Source organism: Mesoplodon mirus, assembly GCF_964341445.2.
Source record: "Mesoplodon mirus genome assembly, chromosome: 8".
Classification (NCBI taxonomy): domain Eukaryota; kingdom Metazoa; phylum Chordata; class Mammalia; order Artiodactyla; family Ziphiidae; genus Mesoplodon; species Mesoplodon mirus.
This window is the reverse complement of record NC_138984.1, coordinates 114,701,679-114,721,149: the sequence shown is the minus strand read 5'-3', so window position 1 is coordinate 114,721,149 and position 19,471 is coordinate 114,701,679. Positions and strand designations below refer to the sequence as shown.

Here is a 19,471-nt window from a genome sequence, read left to right as displayed (position 1 = left end):
CAGGTGCTGGTGCCCTGGAGGGGTACCCACCTCAAGGACGGACTTGCCTGTAGAAAGGGGAGACCCCACAGAAAGGACAGCCTCTGAGCCCACCTCCCGCCCTCCCCATCCCCTTCAGACGACATGGGGGGAGGTTCTGATATATGGGGACCTTCAGGAAAGGTGCCTGGTTCCTGCTGCATTCGTCCATCCCTTCAACTGGTCAGTCCCCGTCCCCACCGCCCTTGCCCTGGTGGGGAACTGGAGCCCTGGGGCCCTCTGAGGCTGACACCCTCACCTGCAGCATAAACATCACACCTGCTACCCGCCTGGCCCAGGGCGAAGCACTGTGAAGTAAAGCCCCAGGGCAGGCGGGGAAGCCCCTGGGCCACTATAATGCCTACACAGAGTCTCTGCTGCAGTCAGGGGACTGGGCAGAGGTCTGGGATGCAGGGCTAGAGCTTGAGGCAGAGGGGGCAAAGGGCGGGCGGAGGTCTGGCTGGAGGGGATGGAACCGGCCTGGACTCAGGAAACCTTGAGGAGGGCGCTGGGAGAAGAGAAAGACCCAGTGGGTGAAGGCAGGGTGGTGGGGAGAAGGTGGGGAGGGGACGGGAAGGGGACAGGGAGAGGCAAGTGGGCTGGTCCACAAAGCACGGAGCGTCGGAGGGACCAGAAGTCCAGGCTTCGGGCAGGCAGAGCTAGTCATCAGCTGTGAAACTGCCCAGTGAACTAGGCGGCTCCTAGCAGGCTCCCCGTTATTGCCTCTGGGTCTCCCCATGTGTCGGCCCAAGAACCCACACCCCAAGTGCTCAAAGGAGGAAAACCCGGGGCAGGGGCCTCCCTAATGGTAGAGTGGAGCCTGCCTCAGCTAAGCTTCTCTGGGGTCAGGGGTCAGTGCCCACCCTGCGCCAGGCACAGTTGACACAGTCACTGCCCCCACGACCCTCGCAACACCCAAAGGATGTGTTTCCCCGTTTGACAGAAAACCAAGGCTCACAGAGGGGAAGTGATTCGCCCAGAATGCACCTGAGGCTGCTCCATCAATTAGCAAGCCTTACGGACCAGTCCCTGCTCTTAGAACTGGGCGTGCGGGGGTGAAAGAGAGACAGGCCTAGCACTTGACTGTGTGTTGTACTTTAGAGAGGGAAACGGACAAATAGAGAAGGTCAGCTAAAGATCAAGAAAATACGAAGGCCCACAACACTGTAAATCAACTATATTTCAATAAATTTTAAAAAGAAAAAGAAGAAAGGAATGAATCAGACAATATATACAAAAAAGAAAGGAAGAAAGAAAACACTAAGGTAACAGCGTCAAGCGTTGTGGGTGCTTCTCTGGCTGGCGAACTCGAGGGAGGCCCTTGAAGAGGTGACAGCCTGCCCAGCAGACCCCCCAGGGAAGGCCTGTCACACTGGGAACTGTGAACACAGCAGCCCTGAGACTGGACAGAGCTTCCCGCCCAGGGCACGAGCAGGCACTGCAGCTGGAGCTGAGGGCAGAGGGGTGGGCCTGCAGAGAGCGGGGACGGGAAGCTGCAGGACAGAGGCTGAGAGGGAGGCAGGGAGGCCCGGCAGGAGGCTGTTACGCAGGCCTCCACGTTCGAGGTGATGGGGCCTAGAGCGGGGGAAAGGATGGCGCGGACCAGGGGTGCAAGGGAATAGAGAGGAGGGGGCTGGGGAGGGAGCAGAAATGAAGGGGAGGCAGATTTTGACCCCAAAACCCAAGCATCTTACCCCTGACGGGGACTTTATCTTTCTCTCCTTTGTCCCCCATTAGCCAGGACAGCGGGTACACAGTAGGTATACAATTCGCTCATTTATATATTCCATGAATATTTATTGAGCACCTACGATTGTGCCTGGCAAGGTCCTTGGCCTCTTGGAGTTCACACTGTGGAGAGAGAAGGCGCGGGCGTGTGGTGATAGAGGGCAGGGAGACGAGAAGGGAGGATCTTTGTTGCAGGTGCGGTGGTCACCGCAGGCTTCTCTCCGACCTCCTTGGGGGAGTGAGGTGGTGAGTGTTAGCTGTGACTATCTTGAAGAAGTACATTTCAGGCAGAGGAAGCAGCAGGTACAAAGGCCCGGAGATGGAAGGGTGCTCACTGAGCTTGTTAAATCATTCATCGGTACCTGTGCCCTTGCCTTGGAACTTTGTACGATCAGTGCCTGGGTCTTTCTCATCAGACAGGAGTGGTCAGAGGGGTGAGTGGGGGCCACGTCCTCCCTTTCTTTATGCAATTCCTCTTTCCCCAACACTGGCCAGGCCTAGAAGCAGGACAGGTGGAGGAGAAAAGGCAGAGACAGTCAAGCAAGAGGGTGGGTTCTGGGCTGTCCCACTACTCACCCCCGGGCTGTTCCTGGTTTTAGCCCCTGAAGGTCCCACCCTGTCATTCCCGTCCCCCTGGCACTGGGAACCCCCTGCGCCTCACGACAGTCACTCCTGCTGAGTGGAGCGTCTGTCTCTCACTCAGCCACACCTGCTCTGCTCAGCCCCGGCACCACGGAGGGACCTAGAAGAGGCCGGGAACCTATAGTGCAAATGAAGGGCCGGCCCAGGTGAACCCTAACCGCGCCGCCTGCAGTGCAAGGGCAGAGTCTTAACCACTGGACCGCCAGGGAAGTCCTCCGGCTTTCTTATGCTCATAAAATACTTGGAAGCGGACCATCACTTCCTCATTATCATTCCTAAGTCATTTCTGCTTCTCCAGCAATCTTGCTGACATGTCGCTCTAAATTCCACCGATTCGAGACTTTCTATTCTTACCAAGAAAGCATAACAGGCAGCAGACCCCCAAACAGGCCTGACCACACACGGAACAAGGTGGGCGCTAGGTTAACGGACCTGACACGGTTTCTGCGGCAGCGACAGAATCAGATGAACCTCTGACAGGGAGATGCCCGGGATGGGGCTGGGGGTGGGGTGGGGGTGGGGGGGCGTTAGGTGCCAGCTGAGAACGTCCCCGGGCAAAGTCACCGGGGAGCTGCCTGCCCGAATGGGCCAAGTAACTTCCCTCACCCTGCTTCGCGACGGAGAAAGGAGACCCTGTTTCACCTTAAGCGGCAACCCCCTCCCTGTTTATCGACAGCTGAGAAGGGCTGGGAGGGTCTCAGCTGGAATTTACCCTTCTTGGGGTGGGGACGTTGTGCGCTGCCCCCTTGAGAACTCAAGCCCCATCAAAAGTCCAGGAAGAACAATGACTTTTGTCTTGTCCTATTTGCCTTCTGGATGGTCCCTGGGGAGGCGAGGAGGCGAGCAGGGCCGTACGCCCCCCTTTGGGGGAGAGAAAAGGGACGCAGGAAAGACGGCCCCGGGGAGTCCACTCCGTTCACACTTACCGAGGCCTCGCAAGACCCCGACCTTTCACGGGCATCATCTCATTTATCGCCCGTGGCTCAGAGACGGAAACAAGAGCCCTGGATCACAACGGCCCACGGTGGTGGAGCTGCAGAGCCTGGTCGCGCGCCTGCCCTCTGGACGCCGCCGCCTCCCCCGGACGCTCGGGCGGACCCGCCGGGCCGGACCGGGCTCCTCGACCCTGGGCCCTCGAGGAATCGGCGGCGCGGGCACAGCCGTGCCCTGAGACTGGGGAGCGGCTCCGGGCCTGCAAGTCGGCCGGGTCAGCCCTCCCCCAGGGCCCGAGCCTCCCCTTCGGGCCGGGTCCTGGCCCCCAGCCCCTGCCCGGGGGCTCCTCCGGCGGCTCCGCTGACGCAGCGCAAACCGAGCCGCGGCGGGCGGGGAGGGGCCCGGCCCCACCAGCCGCCAGGGGGCAGCAGTTCCGCCCGCCCCTCCCTCCGGCCCGCCCCGCCCCCGGGAAGAGGTCCGGAGTTGCGAGCCGCGGCCCCGGCAGAGCGGCGCTCGGGAGCCCCGAGGGAACCAGGCGGGAGCGCGAGGCCGAGTCCCGGCACGGGATGGCAGCCCTCGGCGTGCAGGTGGGCGAGAGCCCGGGTGGGGGTGTGGTGGAGGGGCCCGGCCGGGGTCCTGGGGGGTGATGACAGCCCTCGGCGTGCAGGTGGGCGAGAGCCCGGGTGGGGGGGGGAGGGGCCCGGCCGGGGTCCTGGGCGGGGGGGGATGACAGCCCTCGGCGTGCAGGTGGGCGAGAGTCCGGCGTGGGGAGAAAGCCGCCCAGGGCGCGGTCTCCTCGAGGTCCTGCGGGCACCGAGGCTCCCAAACGGCTGGGGAGGAGTGTTGTGCTTCTCTCTGGGGTCCGCAGTGTCCATCCGTTAGGTGCACCAGTGGGGTCCCTCCTGTTAAAAGGGGGCGCGTCTGGGGCGGAGGATGGACGGAATCCACTCGTAAATGAGGCTCGCCTTGTCACACGAGGAAGCATCTCTGGGGAAGCCAGAACTTTCCTGGGCGGGGGCAGCAAGACCATCTCCCCTCCCAAAACTGATTTTGGGGGGCGGGCAAGGGGGTGGACTCCCTGGGGCACGCGGAGACCTCAGGACAGGCTGTAGAGAGGGGAGGGGCCCGCCTCGCAGAGATAGGTTTTCTCCTTAGAATGATGCGAGGCGTCCATCCCCAGCCCTACCCCCGGGCGTGCGGGTCTCCGCTGCCCTGCGTCGAGCTTCCCTAGCGGACGCGTCCCGCCTCCTTACGTCCCGACTGGACGGTCGGGACGGTGAGAGCGGCCCGCAGCCTCTGCCTGCCCCGCAGCGCAGACCCCGGCTGGTCCCGCTGCGCCCACTTTGTAGATGCGGTGACTGAGGCTCAGGTGCAGTAACCCGCCCGTGGTGGCCGGCTCGGCGACAGCATCGAGTCGAGCCAGACTTCTGGGCCCGGACAGGAGAAACTCCACCCACAGGCCGCGCCCCAAGCCCCTTGCGGCCGGGACACCGCAACCCTAGAGCCGGATGCAGCGAATTCCTCTCGTTCAGGGCGTAATCTGGGGTCCTGGCCGGGCCGCCTCCGGGAGCGGCGGTGAGGAGGGTGGGAGCGGGTGCGGTCCCGCCTTCGGGAGCCGACGGCCCTGCGGGGGAGAGACGTGCACACCGGGATTTAGGAGCGGTTTGGGGAAGCGAATGCTAGATTAGGAGGTGAAGAAACTGCGGCAGGATTAACGGGGGTGGGGAGGGCAGGAGAGCAGCCGGGGAAACAGACCTGATCTTTTAGTGAAAGAAGGGGGGCGGGGCGCTGTGCTTGCTTGAAAATCGTCGCTGATGCTTAGGAGCACTTAACCGCCTGCCTGGGGCTCTTCTAAGCAGTTGGGGTGCTTAGGTCTCGTTTCGGCTCCCCCCGGGGGCCAGGAGGCAGGTACTGTTATCTTCAGGCGGTAAATAGCTCGCCGGAGGCCAAAGAGCTAAAAGGCAAGCTGGCTGGTTCCCGGTGCCCTGCGGGCACGCAGGCGGAACAGGCTTACTCTTTAGGAGGCTGTAGAGATTTCCAGCTGAGGAGGGGGAGGGTCTGACCTGGGCCTGGGCTGAGTGGGCGGTGGGAAGGGGGGGAGGGAAGCGCAGGGTCGCGGGGCGGGGGTTTGATGTGGAGAAAGAGTAGTGAGCGGCCCAAAGTGTCCACTACTTAGGGGTTGACGGGATCAGATGGGGTCCTGGGTTACAGAGGAAGACAAGCCCTTGGCATTGGACTCAGTGGCCCAGGAGTGCCAAGTGCCACTGTTCTACAGGTCACTACTAATCATTCGGGGCTCTGGATGAAAAAGGGAAATGCTTCCATTTTTCTTTTTTTTTTTTCAGTGGAGACGGTCCAGGTCCAGATTTGCCCAAGGTCACAGAGCTAGAGGCGGGTGGGTCAGGGGCAGGGCTAGACTGCCCTCATATCCTCTGGTCCACGGACCTTCCACTGACCACGCTGCTGCCGAGCTGCCCTCTGGGAGAGGATTTCAGGCCCTGGATCACTGAAAGTTCACAGAGGTGCTGGCAGCCGGGGTGTGGGGCAGTGGTGAGGAATGAGGACCCCCAAGTTACCCTATTACTGTTACTAATATTAATCAGGAACTGCTTCTGTGCTGGACACCTTTATATACATGATCTCACTTAATACTTGGGAGTTTTACTGGTGTCAGAGTTTGAATGAAGCCCTCCTTTGGGGTGGGAGGGGGAAAATGACCTGATGTCAGCTGTCTTTTTCTGATCCCAGTGTGATGTCTGAGGGCCTGGAGATTAAAGTCCACTCTGTGTGCAGGACAGGTGGGGCTGAGGGTAGGATGGCATGTGCTTTTTCTCCCGACAGCGTGATGTCTGAGGTCAAAAGGCCTCTGGGTGCTGCGTTCTTGTGACTTGTTGCCTGCGTCTGCGGTTTTCCCATCCTAGAAACTTATCAACCTGTAGGGAGTTATAACCTCCGGGTGCCTTCATGGCTACTCTTTCCTGCAGGGATCACTAACTCCTGCTACAAAATGTAACTACAGAACGGTAGATGAGAAAATAAGGGTCAAGGAAGTTAAGAAACCACGCAAACACCTTTATGGTTTGTAGTCGCAGAGGTTTCAAAGTTCCCTTGGTTTGTTTCTTAGTAGAGCCGTTTTTTCCTAATGAAATCCAGTACAGACTCTTAGATTCCCAGTGGCTCCAGCAGGTCAGAGGGACCTGTTGTGGTTGAAGTGAGGGGCTGGGAGCTGAGCCCCTGGCCCCTGCTTTAGCACCTGGAGGCCTCAAGGAGACAAGGGAATGCGGTTTGAGAACCAGAGCCCAGACTCCCTGCCTGGGTGCTCTTTACAGCGCCCCAGACTGCCCTGGTCTCTGGTCTGAGTCGGGTCCTGAGCCCTTGGGCATCCCTTTGGCCGCTCCAGCCCTTCTCCTCACCACTCACTGAGCCCCTCCCACGAAGGCCCCAGTGGGTATTCATCGCCTGCGTGCATCCCCCCCACCCCCACTACACGATACAGTTGTCGGGCAGCCGTGCCAGGCTTTCCTGTGATCTCGGTGAATGCTCTTGGGCTGGTCCCCTGACCTCTGTGTGACAGTTCCCCTTCTTACATACCCCGCCCCACCCCACCCCATGGAGCATCCTACTCCACCAGACTCAGGTTTAAGAGTGAGACAGGACCCTAACTAGGCAGAAGTGCTGAATGCAAGCCGGATCCATAAGGATCCTGGGGCCTCCCGGGAGCGTGGCTCTGCTTTCTGCCCCTCACTGAGAGGGGTGGCCCAGACCGCCTCTGGAAGCCTCCACTTGCACGTGGCATAGGGCTCACCCCCAGAGTCCCGTTTCGGTTTGCTTCCCAGCAGTGATCGTCACGCATGAGCTGTGTGCTTTGCTTACCTCCCAAACGGGGGCGTGACCTGGGCTGCTTCCACACACACTGTAAAGGGTGTAAGTTATGACTGGGCAGGAGGTGGTTTAAAGGGAGCTTCAGATGGAAGTGACAGCGGCTGCAAACTCGACCTCGGGGCTCTTGAGCACGGCACCGGGTGCTGGGGACACGGTCCTGCCCTCCCACTATGAATCAGACAGGAATGGAAAACTTGTCAGAACGGTTCCTGACAGAGAGTGACCGGACGGGTCCGTTCTGGGTTGAGTGGGCAGGACAGACCTCTCCCAGGAGGCGATGTTTCAGCTGAGACATGAAGAATGGAGGAGGGGGGGCAGCCAGGAGAAGCCTTTCAGGTGGAGGGACCAGTAGGTGTGAGGAGGAAAGTTCTAGGCTTGTCCTAGGCATGCGAGGTGGCCGGGAGGATGACCTGGGAGGGCTTGTGGGCCATCTAAGGAGTTTTACACTTTGAAGCATTCCTTTTGCTTCCGGGTTGGGGGTTGGGGACGGTGGCTTGGGGGTGTCCCGGTGCTGTGAGAAGGGACACCTCAGTGGACGCTTGGCCCAGCCTGTCAGGAGAGAGGATAGGGTGTACTTCTGCGGGGCCGAAACCATAGGCTGAAGGGGAGCCTCAGGGACTCCCCCACCCAGAAGCTTCTAGAACAGACAGTGGTGCCACGTCCTGGGCGGAGTACAGGCTGAGCCAGACTGAAGGGCAAAGTGCAAACATCACTGCGCACTGAAGAAAAGTGCAGAAAAAGCTGGGTGCAGATTAGAATGAAACTGGGGAAGACCAGGGGCCAGAAGAGGGAGCTATGTAACCTTCACTGATGTGCTAATCATGTCTAGTGCCGTAATTCTTGTTTTGCACACAAAGAAACCAAGGCTGGCTGCTGGCTCAAGGTCACATCTGCCAAGCCAGACAGGTTTGCTGACTTCAGAATGGACCAAGATTTGCCTGTCAATACAATTTGGGCTTCTTACTCATTATAAAGATCATTAAAGAAAGGTCAGGGAACTCTTTGCCTGATGAATAACTGGATCCACAGGCAATGCTTATAGGTCTTGAATGGAGGACGGACGGGGAACAGGTAGGATGGGAGGAGGGTCCCCCCCACCCCACCAGGAGGTGGGTCTGTGCTGTGACTAAGGGGGGCTTCCCAGGCATCCTGGGAGACCGAAGCAGAAACCGTGGTTGTCGGAAGCTACAAGGTGTGTTCTGGGTCTTTCCTGAGGAGGCTGGTGGGCTGTGGCGGGGGCCCTCCCTCACGCTGCCCCGTGCTGTCTTCCAGGCCCAGAAGCTGCTGGCCCAAAGGAGGCCCCGTCGGTCCTTCTTTGAACGCTCCATCCGGGCCCTCATCATCTTGTGTGCCTCCCTGGCCCTGGTCCTCTCCTCCCTCTCCATCTGCGATGGCCACTGGCTCCTGGCCGACGACCGTCTCTTCGGGCTGTGGCACTTCTGCACCACCTCCAACCAGGCTGAGCTGCACTGCCTCCGAGACCTGAGGCAGGCCCACGTGCCCGGGCTGGCCTCGGGCATGGCTGCGGCCCGCAGCGTGGCCACCTTGGCCGTGGTGGTCGCCATCTTCGGCCTGGAGCTCCTCATGCTGTCCCAGGTGTCCGAGGACGCCCACTCGTGGCACAAGTGGGCCGTGGGCTCCGCCCTCTTCCTCCTCGCGTTCGTCCTCTCCTTCGGGGGCCTCCTGAGCTTCCTGGTCCTGCTCAGGAACGAGGTCACGCTCCTGGGCCTCACCCTGACATTCTGGAGCGAGTTCACGGCCTCCTTCCTCTTCTTCCTCAACGCCATCAGCGGCCTCCACATCAACAGCATCAGCCGTACTGACGGCGCCCCGTACCCCTGTGGCCTGCCTGCAAAACTTTAGGCCCCCCTGCGAGGACACTGAGTTCTCCCAGAAAGTGTGGTCAGGATGGGGCTTCTCCAACATGTGACATTCAAACTGCCGCCTCTTGGCCTTGGGGTGGTCGGGCCAGTGGCCTGTGCAGCCCAGAGGCCAGGTGGGTGCCTCTGAGCCACCAGCCGCACCGGCTTAGCCACGTTATTAGGAGGTTGGTTTTACAAGAAGAAACATATTTTAAAACCTTTTCTTGAGTCCTTCCTGGGCTGGGAATAGATGTGGAAGCAGCTCAGGTAACTGGTGCTCAGGCTGGCTGCACAGCCAAGTACATTTCACACCTGTCTTACTGACTCTGCTGGGATATGGGCTGCAGGGTCCCTGGGGCCTCCTGGGTTGCTAAGAGTGAATCATTCGTCAGCGAAGGGTGTGCAGTCAGTGCCTAGGACTTTCTTCACCAGCTCAAAGGGCCTTGGGCAGATTCCCAAGGAATTTAGCTTTGGTCATGTCACGGAGGCAGCATTCAGGGCTGCCGGGGTGTAGAAGCGTTTCAAACCGTTCGACGTTACTTGAGCCCTGCCCTTTGTCGGGGGGACCCCGTAATCCCTGGATAACCCCACTTCCAGCAGCTGGCTGGGCCTCGGGACTCTCCCTGTGAATCCCACCTGAAGCCCTTCCAGGAGGGCCCACCTGGCTTGGTAAGCGTGGGCAATCCGTCTTTGGTAAGGGCCAGACAGCCTCAGGGTACCATTTCTATCCTAGAACACACTTCAAAGAGCACGTACCTGGAGCTGCTGGACTCCAGGGGGTACTGGGGACTGGCCCGACCTCGGCTAATGATTAACAGCCACCCTGGATGCAGAGGCCTGCAGGTGGAGGGGACCAGGAACCAGGGGAGATTTCCACCCTTGCTGGCCACTTTACATTTCTGTGCATCAAACTGGCCCCTTTCCAGTTCCTTTTCTGCCCAGTAGGTGGGTTTTTTGCCCTCAGCCCATTTCATTCTACACTAGCCCCGTGCCCCTCCCCCACCTGATGAATTCAGGCCTTTCCTGGTTCATTCTGGCTGCCACTGATTGCGTGAGGTTTTGGTCTCTGCCCTGCCAGGTCCTCTTTCTGGGCTGGACTGGGTGCCTCTACCTCTCCTGTGATTCTTTTTTTTTAAAACTTTTTGATCCCAAGATGTACAGAGTCCATGAAGGTCTCCAGAGAAAGCCCTGGAAAATGGGTATCTGGCCTTCTCACCCCAGTAGCAGACTATAAGATGCAAAGGGGGTGACCTTGTCTGCAGGGGTGAGATGCAGAAGTTGGGGGCCAGGGCCACTTGTCCAGGGTCACCCAAAGCCAGAACTAGAGCTGGGCCCACCCACCAGCCAGATGCCCTCTTCTAGCCGCGGGAGGGTCGCCTCTGCTTCTGTCAAGAATGCTCTCCCCTGAGCACACAGGCTTCGTTTTGTAAAAGGGTTCAAATAGTTAGTCCTTTAACCCTCACATGGCTGGCAGGGAAGGAGTGCTAATAACTGAGGGAACTGAGATTCAGAGTAACGGGTGAGACTTAAAATCCCCAGTGGGAGACAGGCCCCTGTCCGCCCTTGCCCAGGAGCAGGGGAGACAGACAGCCTTGGAGCCTGGGGATTTGAAACCAGAAGGCCTGGACCGAGCTGCCACTTCCCTGCTGAGGATCTTGGTCAAGTCACAGGACCCTGGTGAACCAGTTTCTCTTCTGTCAAATGGGGTTCTGCCCCATTTCCTGCTGTACTGCAGATAACTTAGCTGAAAGCAGGAGGAACGGGTGCCTCATCCCGTGCTAGGGCGACTGAAAGGGCTGGGGCTCTCCTGGGCTCCCTGTGGCTTGGTTGTCAGAAGGCTCTGGGGGAAGAGCTCCTGGGTGGGTGAGTTGCAGTGAGGGGTGGGAAGGGTCCACCTAGGGCCGAGGGCCTCAACTTCTGCTAAGCTTGTCCCTGAAAACTGGAGCAGGGGGATCAGGGAAGCCCCGTCCTCCAGGAAGCGGTGGGGGACAGCACCCTTCACCTTGTGGCTCAAGGGCAAGAGGACTGACAAACACCAAGTCTCATCCCAGTTACCGTTTATTGCCCTGCCCCCTCCTGGGACCCCTGAAGTCTTCCCAGAAAACTCAACAGACCCAAATCCCAGGCCCTCTTCCTGCCCGGGTGCCTTTGGCTCTGAGGAATTATCACCACGCCCCCGCCCCCGAGGCCCGGAGGAGGGGTGTTAGAGTCACAGGCGTGATCACACAGCATCACAAGACGGGCAGCAGCCAGCCCTCAGGACCCGTCTTGGCCTGTCTGGGTGGCCCTGCTCCAGCCTCAGATGACACTGGTCCTGCAGGTACCCCGGCTCTGCTCTGAGGGGCTGGCCTTGGTGCCACTGCTGAAGGAGCCGAGGGCCACCGGGTGCAGTGGCAACTCACGCAGGTGCCACTGCCGCCACTTCTTCTGAACCTCCAGCTGCACCTGCCCCCAGAGACCAGCCGTCACCCGGAGGGAAGGATGACCCTTGCCCAGGGTCCTGCTCCCCTGGGGCCTCGTTCGGGCTCTGCCGCGTCTGCCCAGCGGGCATGCCTTCCCCTCCTGCAGGCCGCTCAGATTTACCATCTCGACTCCCATTCAAGTGGGGCAAACCAGATGATCGACAGTCCCAGGAAGGCTTCACTTGTGTGCAACACCGTATCCAACTAATGTCAACTGCACAGCCTCTGTGCCAGGAACCTCACGTCCCGACAGTGCTCTGGGCGAGGGCAGAGACCTCAAGCTAAGGGTGCAGCCCCCCGCCCTGCCAGGAGTCACACTCTCTGGAGGTCTCAGAGTCTCCGAGGACAGAGCAGCAAACATTTCACCTGAGTCACTCATTTTACAGATGAGAGGCCTGAGGCCCAGAGCAGGGCAGCGACCGACATAACCCATCGAGCAAGCGGACAGTCAGCAGCCCCGGTTAGGGCTGGGGTGCCTGCACTTTCCTCCATTTCCTGAACTTGCCCAAGGATAAGAATCACCTGGAGTGCTAGTTAAGACATTCTCAGCCTCCAGCCCGGACGGACGGGACCTATTTTTGCTGCTTTAGAAACAGGGTAGGACCCAGCAGTTGTTTTAACAAGGCCTGCAGGTGAGCCCAGACTCCTGGAAGACAGGCCCAAGCCAGGAGGGCCCTGCCTCCCCCACCAACGCCACACCCCACTCCCCACCACCCCTTCCAGGTACGGCTGTGAGGGAGCTCCCCTGCAGCCGGGCAGCCCAGGACACTCACCTCCCCATTGAGGAAGCAGTAGAGAACGGCCACCACCAGGCCCTGCGGAGGAAGCAGGGCAAAGGGATGACTGCGGGCCCCGCACCCAGCCTCCTACCCGCCTGGGAGCCCCAAGCTCACTGCTCCCCACAGCTGCTGCAGAGCGTCCCCGCGCCTCTCCCCCTCCAGGAAGTGGAGGCTTCCTCCTCCGGCCCTCAGTGCCCCTAGCTGTACTGGCATCACCCACAGACTGACACCCTTGGGGGCAAGGACCCCCCCCGTGTCCAGGGAGGGCCCCTGCACCAGGATGGTGTCAGTTACATGAAGTGCAGGCCACAGGGACCGGGCAGGTCACCGGAATCAGTGAGGCGGGCCATCTGGGAGAGGCAGGAGCAGTGGCACCCGAGCCCTGCCCATCCGGCCCCCAAGCTCAGCGGGTGGGGCAGCCCATGGGAGCCCCTGGGCCTGGGTGGGCTTATCTGCAAGACAGCTGGAAATCTGGAGAGGTTTAAACAGGGCCAGCTATTCAAGTTGAAAGACAAATGTGTAGCCGTGTGGTCAAAACAGCCGGCGTGCAGGTCGCAGGCAGGTACTGGCCAGCCAACAGCGGGGCGTGAGCCCCCCTCATGTCCAGGTCAGAGGCCTCAGGGCTATGTATGCTTTAGGCTCCCTGGGATGGTGGGGGTCTATGCCTATCAGGACCCTCCCTCCCTAGCATCCGGAGCTCCTCTCTTCCCAGTGGTACCCCCGGAATCCTGCCGTGGAGCCTGCCAGGCAGGGCTGCGGGCTGAGATGCGGGATGTGAGCCGAAGAGGCTTGCGTGGAACCGTGAGCTATGAGCAGGGTCTCGCGGTCCGGATGCCCTGCTCACCTCAGGGCCCTCCGAGGGCTGGCCTGTCCTTCCTAACAAACCCCTGCCCTCAGGCTCCCCGCAGAGGCCTGGGTGCCACAGCCCCTCCCCCAGTGCCAGCCAGGCCTGCCCCTAGCTACTTAGGACGTGGACAGGACCCCAGAGAGGGATGAACCAGCCTGTTTATGGTGGGCTTCATCCACATGACTGCTCAGGAGTCCTGGTGTTTTTTGTTTTGTTTTTTAATTTATTTAGTTCTTGGCTGCATTGGGTCTTTGTTGCGGTGCGCGGGCTTCTCATTGCTGTCGCTTCTCTTGTTGCGGAGCACGGGCTCTAGGTGCACAGGCTTCAGTAGTTGTGGCACTCGGGCTCAGTTGCTCTATGGCATGTGGGATCTTCCCGGACCAGGGCTCGAACCCGTGTCTCCTACACTGGCAGGCGGATGCTTAATTAAGCACTGCGCCACAACAGAAGCCCAGTCCTGGCGTTTTAACAAGAGTTACAAAGTAGAAGGATCTGCTCTAAGAGTCTCAGGTGTGGTGGATGCCACATGGAATGGGGACCACGGGGGTGGGGCAGGAACACGGACTCAAGGCAGCGGTTTTCAAGTTTTGCCACACGTTAGAGTCACCTGGGAGCTCTGGCCCAGGGTGCACTCTGTGCCCCAACTCCAAATGTCTGGGGTGAGACCATCAGCAGCCCTGAAAGATGGTTCAAAGGGGCACCATGGATTAGGAGCTGCTGTCAGAGGGTGTGAAAGCCGGGCTTTGAAATAAACGAGAGCTGGGTTTGGGGCGCAGCTTAGCCTGTGTAATTTTGGGCTTCTGGGTTCCAGGTGCTTCTTTCGATCCTTGCAGAGCCCTAGGAGGTGGGTGGGGAGGACCCCTGCTTCACAGGTGAGGGGCTGAGTCCCGGGTCGGCAGGCCGGGAGCCGGTGGTCAGGCCGCTGCCACCTCACTGGACCAGGGCTGCCCCAGCCTCAAAGGCCCAGAGACACAGCCTCACTGTTGAGGTGGGGGCAGCCCTGGGGGAGGGCTGGTTAGACGCGCCCCAGGTATGCAGAGGGCGGCCTGCCTCAGCCATCAAGCTTCAGAAATTCCACGGTTTGTATACAGTCATTAAGAATATGCAGGCTCGGGCTTCCCTGGTGGCGCAGTGGTTAAGAATCGGCCTGCCGATTCAGGGGACACGGGTTCGAGCCCTGGTCCGGGAAGATCCCACATGTCGCGGAGCAACTAAGCCCGTGCGCCACAACTACTGAGCCCGCGAGCCACAACTACTGAAGCCCGCACGCCTAAAGCCCGTGCTCCGCAACAAGAGAAGCCACAGCAATAAGGCTGCGCACCGCAACGAAGAGTAGCCCCTGCTCGCCGCCACTAGAGAAAGCCCGTGAGCAGCAACAAAGACCCAACGCAGCCAAAAACAAATAAAATTTTAAAAAAGAATATGCAGTGTTCGAAGAATTTTAATGACCTGGAGAAACGTTCATGATGGAATGATAAAGAATCAAACAGAACAAGGAGGATATAAAACCACACGTCCCGATCTCAATTTTGTGTGTGTACGTGTGTGTGTCTTCTTGGATAGAAGAGAGACAGAAGTACACACACTGCCGTTTTAACAGAGGTCATCATATCGGGTTAGGAGATTATGGATGGAGTGTCCTTTTTCTTTTAACTGTTCCTTATTTTCCAAATTTTCCTCAATAAGCAAGTATTTCTACAATTAGGAGGAGCTAATAAACTTTCGTTTTTAGAAATATATGACAGTGATCATGGCATTATGGTTCTGTGTGTGTTCTTTAAGCTCTCGTCTTTTAGAAATACATGCTAAAATATTTACATTTGAAATACAACGATGGCTTGGGGTTGCTTAAAATGATGAGGGTGGGTGGCCGTAGAGGTGAAACAGGACAGGCCATGAAAGGGTCAGGGCCGCATGGAGGTTCATTATATCGTCCACTTCACTTTTGTATCAAGGAAAAATTTTTCCATGATACAAAATTTTAAAAATATGCATACAGCATAAATGTATAATATATAATAAAATGATATGTTTGTATTTGAACGGTGGTTCTTTTTTTAAAAAACAGTCTTAAAGATCCTTTTTCTCTGTAAACATTTCTATGGGAACATTTAGGAAAGCACTTTTGGTTTCCTCTTAACAAGCATTTCCCCAGAGAGGAGGCGAACGGCCTTCACGGGCAGTCTGCAGCCCCAGCCGCAAGCCCAGCTCCAGAGACAGGAGGTCCCCATCCACGCAGGGTGACACCTGGGTCTCCAGGTCCTCAGCGGGGTCACTACCCACTTCTATTGGCTGGGTCATGACCTTCCACCCATCTGGACCTGGACCGCCCCACCTGCTTAACGGGCCACGGTGAGCCCAGCCTCCTGCACGTGACGTGGAAGCTTCCTGGCCCAGAGCAAAAGATCACAGGTTACACAGGAGACTAGGTGCTCTGTGGGTCTGGGGTGCTGGCCGGGGTCTCTGGGCAGAGAAGAGGCTCTGAGGGAGCGAAGGGGACAGCCCTGGGGTGGGGGTCTGAAGGCGCGGGTTAGGGCCAGACCCCACTCAGGAATGTGCTCCCAGTGATACATCCTCCCTGGAACGGGAGCATGACAGGAGGGCCACCCTGGGCACACCCGTCCTGAACAGAACTCCAGGAATGAGGGCGGCGCTGAGCCCCACGCCAAGGCCACGGCCTGCGCAGGTGAGGAAGACTGCGGGATGGTCAGTGTTGTTGAGGACAGGCCGGCTCCTTCCGGAAAACCCACTGGGAGAGCGTTCTCTCAGGCCTTTCCCTAGGGACTAGCCTGTTTTCATCTAAATCTTGAAACAAGAGTGTGTTTCTGTCTTTGCTTTGGCTACTGGGAAGCTCCAAACCAAATTTATGACACACCTCTGCCACCCTCAGAAAACTTCATCAAATTTGTTTCTGTGTATGAACTCAGTTTTGGCTTTATTTTCTTTATTCGCTGATCCCATCTACTTATTTTTTTGTCCTTTGTATGTTTTCCCTGAAAGCTACATCATATTATTTTTGGAAGGAGATAGTTATGAGTAAATAAACAAACAACACTGTGAAGTTTGGGATTCATGTTAAAAGCCCCTTCTGTCCAAACAGGTTTACTCTAGTTTTTAACTTTACAACATCTTGTTGAATTAGAAGGTAGGTGGTTTCTCCTCTCCCTTTGTTTTCTTTTTTTAAAGTTGGCTTTTATTTTTAGTAAATTGTGTATGTAATTGGTTTCAAAGAGTCAAATGTCTCTTGTCACAAAAAAAAGAAAAGAAAAAACAGTAAGCTCCTGACACCCCTGCCCCCATTTCCTGTTCCTCAGAGGCAACGACTTGGAACTCTCTTGACTGATTCTGAATTATATGCTGATGTTGCTACTTCTGAATTTTTCAGCTTGGGGCGGTTTTCATGGACTTCCCAGTGTGGAGATGAGGCTATCATTCTTTCACCCCCCACCCACGCCCCCACTACGCTCATCTTCCTGTCCTCCTCCTTGATGGCTGAGCCCCAGCCCTCAGCGGTTACATTATTTTGACTCTAATTACTGAGACTTGGGTGATCGTGTGTGCTGGGTTATGTTCCCTTTGTCTTCCCTGGAGTCGGTCTCTCTCTCCTTACTTGCATCTCCCACCCCCACGTGACTGCTGGGGAACTTGGGTCCCACTGAGGGTCACACAGCACGGTGAGGTCCTGCCCCTGCGTCTCTTGGGTCTCTGCCCAATGAGGCATCCCTCTGCCTCCGGGAAGATCTGGCTTTCGGCCTCTCCATTTTTCTCTCAGGAGAGAGAGAACACCTCTTCCCACCGTAAACTCACAGTCTGGAGCTTACCTGGAATGAGCCAAGGGCCAATTCAAAGAACAGCTGCATCTCCATGGCATCCTCCGGGGAGAAGGCAAAGATTATGTAGTGGACTCCGAAGAGGGGGACCAGCAGGAGGGTGGACTTGGCCAGGCGCCTGAGGACAGAGAGGCGCTGCAGTCTCGGGCCCCTCCACACCCAGGGGCACCCCCTCTCGCCTGACTGCAGGAGGCTTTGCAGCAGTGTCCCCGCTGCTTGTTTGTTTCTACTTCCGTTTCGGAAAGTCTCCAACTCCAAGGTACCCGTCACCCGGATTCAATACTTATCAGTCCACAGTCAGTCCCCAAATTTCTGTTCATGCACCCTATCAGTAAAACGCTTTGAACCCATACCGACATGAACAACTTTATTGATTTATAACATATCTGCATGTATTACTATCACTCTGTGTCTAATGTATTATTAGCAAAACCAGCATTCTCATTTGTTTGATAATAAATATCTGTAAGGAGAAGCTCTTTTGTTTTCTCCCCAGGTTAGGGTTGCCAAATTTAGCAAACAAAAATACAGGATACCCAGTTCAATTTGAATTTCAGATAAACAATGGATAGTGGTTTTTTTGGTGTAAGTACTAAAAAACTATTTGTTGTTTATCCAAAATTCAAATTAAACTGGGCATCCTGTATTTTATCTGGCAACTCTGTCCTGGATCCCCAGCTGCCCCCTACTTTGGAGCCACTACTCTAGTGACACCCTGGGGAATCTGTCACCCGGTAATCCAGGCCTCTGCCAGATTCTCAAAACTCAGACCATGAGAGAGAAAGCCTCTGTTGGACACTGATTTGTCTTCAACATTTGTCATGGGCTGAACTGTGTTCCCCCAGAATTTTAAGTTGAAGCTCTAACTAAGCCCCAGTACCTCAGAGTGTGACTGTACTTGCAGACAGGGACCAGTTTAAATGAGACCATCAGGGTGGGACCACAGTCCAACCAACTGGTGTCCTTGTAAGAAGAGACACCAGGGATGCAGGTGCACAGAGAAAAGGCCACGTGAGGACCCAGTGAGAAGGTGGCCGTTTACAAGCCAAGGAGACAGACCTCAGGAGAAACCAAACCTGCCAACACCTTGATCTTGGACTTCCAGCCTCCAGAACTGTGAGTAAATAAACTTCTCTTATTTAAGCCAGCCAGCCTGTGGTATCTTATTGTGGCAGGCTGTGCAGACTAACACAGCATCTTTCTTGAACACCTTAAAGGTTTTAAAGTATTTTTGGATCACATTATCTAGAAAATCTGGTGAAAGCTACGGTCTAGTGAAAGCTGGAAAATACAGTCGACCCTCAGCATCCACGGGGATTGGTTCCAGACCCTCCGCAAACACCAAACTCCTTGGATGCTCAAGTCGTTTATATAAAATGGGGTAGTATTTGCACATAACCTACACACATTTCCCCGTATATTTAAGTCATCTTTAGATTACGTATAATACCTCCTACAATGAAAATGTTTTGATTGGGAATTATTTTTTCCCAAATATTTTCAATCTGCAATCCAAGGTTGGCTGAATCCTCAGATGCAAAACCCACAGACAAGGAGGGCCACTGTCCCTGTAAAGATTTGAATTTGGGTCCCCGAAGCCCACTCTCTGACTCCCTAGCCTTGTCCCAAGGGTAAGATCTCTGCCTCCAGGGATCCTGCTTAGATTTCTTTTCTCCCCACCCCTGGGGCCGGGTCTCAGGGTCACATGGACCCATTCTCCCTTCCCCTGGTCCATTGTAAACTTCCAGGCCCCGGCTTTCCTTTTCCTCCACTTCCAACAGTACTCAGCACCAGCTGGGTAAACAGTAGGTGCTCGGTAAATGCCTGCTGACTGACTGAGCGAGCGTGACTAGGTCTTTGCCCTCCACTTACTTATAATGGTTGCCTTCACTTCCTCTTGTTTCTTGAGTTCTAAGTTTTCTCATCAGGATCCTTAGGATGTTTATAAAAAGGATGAAATTAATCTGTAAAACACAAGGCAGAGGTGGGGCTAAAGGTGATTTGCTTTCCCAGCACCTCTCCTGGCCCTGGCCCCTGGCCCTGGCCCCTGGGCAGGGAAGGCACTGCAGACCACACCAGGACAGCTCATCACTCCCTCTGCCACCCCCAGTCCTGGTGAAACACACTGTCTGGGCAGGGATGGCTGCCACAGCACCGCCCCCCGCCCCTGGGATTCCGCAGCTCTGAGGTCTGCTCAGTTGTAGCATGGCTTACTCACACTTGGAATGCGTTGGAATCTTGTTAAAAGGCAGACCTGAAGTAGACCTGAGATTCTGCATCTCTAGCAAGCTCCAGGGAATGAATGCCAAAGCTGGTCCTTGGACTACGCGTTGAGTAGCAAAGGCTTTACAGCAGAGGTTCTCAAAGTTTAAGGTGCAGATTGCTGGGCTCCACCCCCAAGGTTATGGTTTAGTAAATGCAAATGAGATTTGCTTTTTTTTTTCTTTTTTTTTGGCCACACCACATGGCTTGCAGGATCTTAGTTCCC

The 19,471-nt window shown here is 56.6% G+C and overlaps 2 protein-coding genes across 4 annotated transcripts in view; one reads left to right on the top strand and one right to left on the bottom strand.

Annotated features, from left to right (window-relative positions):
- Positions 1-4,047: 4,047 nt before the first annotated feature.
- Positions 4,048-9,139, top strand: TMEM37 (transmembrane protein 37; the record flags this gene model as incomplete). Its single annotated transcript, XM_082630463.1, has 2 exons — positions 4,048-4,068; positions 8,476-9,139. The coding sequence occupies 2 exons, from the start codon at positions 4,048-4,050 to the stop codon at positions 9,064-9,066; spliced, it is 612 nt and encodes a 203-aa protein (XP_082486589.1). The 3' UTR covers positions 9,067-9,139.
- Positions 9,140-11,107: 1,968 nt separating this feature from the next.
- SCTR (secretin receptor) overlaps positions 11,108-19,471 on the bottom strand; it is a 63,046-nt gene continuing 54,682 nt past the window's right edge. For all 3 annotated transcript variants that reach the window (XM_082630585.1, XM_082630586.1, XM_082630587.1), the window contains 4 exons: positions 18,856-18,947; positions 16,975-17,101; positions 12,301-12,342; positions 11,108-11,510 (listed from right to left, as the gene is read on the bottom strand). In XM_082630585.1, the coding sequence (XP_082486711.1) occupies positions 11,364-11,510; positions 12,301-12,342; positions 16,975-17,101; positions 18,856-18,947 (408 nt within the window). In that variant the 3' untranslated portion in view covers positions 11,108-11,363. The remainder of the gene's footprint in view (positions 11,511-12,300; positions 12,343-16,974; positions 17,102-18,855; positions 18,948-19,471) is intronic.